Source organism: Penicillium maclennaniae, assembly GCF_028827695.1.
Source record: "Penicillium maclennaniae strain IBT 15551 chromosome Unknown utg000008l:1.0-3552695.0:1.0-3555053.0, whole genome shotgun sequence".
In the NCBI taxonomy this organism is placed as follows: domain Eukaryota; kingdom Fungi; phylum Ascomycota; class Eurotiomycetes; order Eurotiales; family Aspergillaceae; genus Penicillium; species Penicillium maclennaniae.
In genome coordinates, this window is record NW_026623220.1 from 148,570 (window position 1) to 151,203 (window position 2,634).

The 2,634-nt window shown below is 46.8% G+C and overlaps 2 protein-coding genes across 2 annotated transcripts; one reads left to right on the forward strand and one right to left on the reverse strand.

Moving 5' to 3' along the window:
• Positions 1–782: 782 nt before the first annotated feature.
• Positions 783–1,061, reverse strand: N7477_009049 (uncharacterized protein; the record flags this gene model as incomplete). Its single annotated transcript, XM_056970710.1, has 1 exon — positions 783–1,061. One exon carries the CDS (start codon positions 1,059–1,061, stop codon positions 783–785), a length of 279 nt encoding a protein of 92 aa, XP_056817689.1.
• A 622-nt stretch (positions 1,062–1,683) lies between these two features.
• Positions 1,684–2,634, forward strand: N7477_009050 (uncharacterized protein; the record flags this gene model as incomplete). The annotated part of the gene is made up of 2 exons (XM_056970711.1): positions 1,684–2,079; positions 2,131–2,634. 2 exons carry the CDS (start codon positions 1,684–1,686, stop codon positions 2,632–2,634), a joined length of 900 nt encoding a protein of 299 aa, XP_056817690.1.

Below are 2,634 nucleotides of genomic sequence, written 5' to 3' on the forward strand. Positions count from 1 at the left end.
ACTTGCCGCCATTAGATCTCTTCCAGCAAATTCTATCAGTTCAACCTCACTAAGATCACCGATTACTGTACCTACCACCGTATCTTGGTTGTCAAGTGTTTATCTCGTTATTTGACTGTGCAGGTATTTCTATTCTAGACCGTTCCTTGGATCATTCCAAAGAGATAGACTTTCCACAAAGCCGTGGTTGAGGGCCTAATGGTTATGTGACTATTCACATGCGATAGGGCAATGACTATGTCGCAAAGATTGAGTAGCCTAAGAAAAAATTACACAAACAATTCTCACGTGCGTGAGTCACAAAATAGTCCCTACAATACGATTGGCCCCCAGCCCGAGGTGGGACTACAATGGCCTCTTTTTTTCTAGGGGGTAAAAAAGAAAAATTGCGAAGAACTGAGGCATTATGAGGTTATTCGCATTAAGCCTTCGAAAATACAGATTAGGACAAGTTACTTAGTTCCTCACATGCAAATAAAAATAATTGCCTTCTACGACGTTCTGCGCTTGCCGACATGGGGCTATCGACATGTATATCGAGCGTTTTCAGAATCATTTTTTGATCGACGGGCTATTTTGTTGCGGAGGGCGACATATTTGACAATACAGCCCTTATGGGTACGTATCGAGGATACGTCACCACACTATATCTCATGCGTTTATTGTAAAGTTGGCCCTTTAGTCTCATATTGTATCCCTATCAAATAAATCCACACGAGAGCATACAGCGATACGAATGGACAAAGAACTCCCGGTTAATATCGTCGTATTACCTGCTCCTTTCACGCTGTTTCGGCATCGTGATGAGTGCAAGACAACTGGCGACCAGAGGACTCACAGTTCATCTCCTCGTAAGTGGCCGAAATGGATACAATAGAATGAAGCGGAGGCGCATTGTTGGGACAGTTAGGGTCAGCGTCGCCGATATTTCTGAAGGCTTCATTCTGCTTCTTGTTGAGAAGAGCAGGTAGGTCTTCGTTGGCCTTGCCACCGCCAGGACAATTATGAGCGCCACCAGTCGTCTTGATCCATTGACCGCAGGCAGAGCATCGAACAGCCATGATGCTTGTGTATGTTGAAGTTTCGAAAGAGTGTGCTTTGGTCAAAGCGTTCGCGTGGTTTCTGGATTCCGATAATAGAAAATTTAAAGCAAAATGGACGCAGATATGCCCTTCTTGTAGACGATGAGGGACACTTCACTTTAGAATTAAGTCAACGGCTCAATCACGCACATAAGTAGGGCCATGCTTTCCGGTTATCAACCAACCCCTCATGACAAGAACGTCTGATTCGCTTAGAACAGCCGAACTCTGACAGGCGTTACGTCGCACGCTACGCTTGCGCCCCGTCACGATCGAGCAGCCTATAGAATGTCAATGCATGACTCAAGTGTAAGGCTGTTGGATTCCGCTCGGCCCTTCCCCCGTCGTCACGCGGCTCGGATGTGATACGTGCGGATGTACAAGCGGCACAATTAATAATATCTTTGTTCCATTGGTTGACCATATCTTTACTAAGCATAATACTGTAACTTAGGCAGCCACTGATAGATACAGTAGGCAAACCTAGCAGTTTGCCCGTTGCGGCTCTTCCCTCCGCACACAAACGTGAGACGAGGCAAAACAACCCCTCAAATCTTCCGTACCGACCTCTGCCTCTCTCCTTCCCCCCATCTTCTCCATTATGATGAACCCGTATGAAGCGGACCCGGAAAAAATACCCGTAACTGATATGTACGCGGATGTGCCCTTTTATGGTCGATACTACCCGAAAGCTAATGACTTTCGCGTCGACTTCCAGCATGTCTACTCCCAGACCACAGAGTCAGTGAAATACTGGGCTTCAGTCGTTGAATTCTGTACTGAGGAGATCCGAATTTATCCGGCTGAAGAAGGCGGCCGCGACGTATTTGCTCTAGGTAGCGTGATCGTGAAGTCTAGCCATCTCCACGCCCGAGATGGGGCTCAATGCACGGAGATTGACTTCTCATACGCTGATTCTAATGAGATTCGGGCAATCGCTCTGGCAAAGACCGTCTTGAAGGACGTTAAGGTTCCAGAAATCTACTTTGCTGGCAAGGTATTTACTTCTGCTACCCCTTTATCAGCTCAGTAGCTCACGTCCACTCAGATCAATGGTCGTCAAGTACTCGTCCAAGAAAGGCTTCCAGGTGTTGGACTGTCTGTCGCATGGCCTTACCTCTCAACAGAACAAAGGAAGTCCTACAAAAAACAAGCCAGGAAGATTCTCCATCAACTTCACACCATCAAGCCAACAGATAAACTTCAAAGTCGCACTCACGTCGTACCGGACCCCAACATACTGATCAACGGTCGGATAAATCCGTTAGAAGGGGCCATCCTCTTTTCGAGCACCAATTGTGATCCAGATATGAGCTTTATGCACAACGATTTGACTGAGTCAAACTGTATAGTGGACAACGGCGCAGTGGTGGGGCTGGTAGATTGGGAAATGGCTGGTTTCTTTGGCTGGAAGACTGCTGGAGAGGTCCACCGTCGCATCAGAACCCCACAGCGAGAGCATTTTGTGAATGCAAATCTGAGTGAGGAACAGCTTCAGAGTATGATGTTCTGGAAAGACCTATATGATGAGTATGATGCATCAGTAAACTGA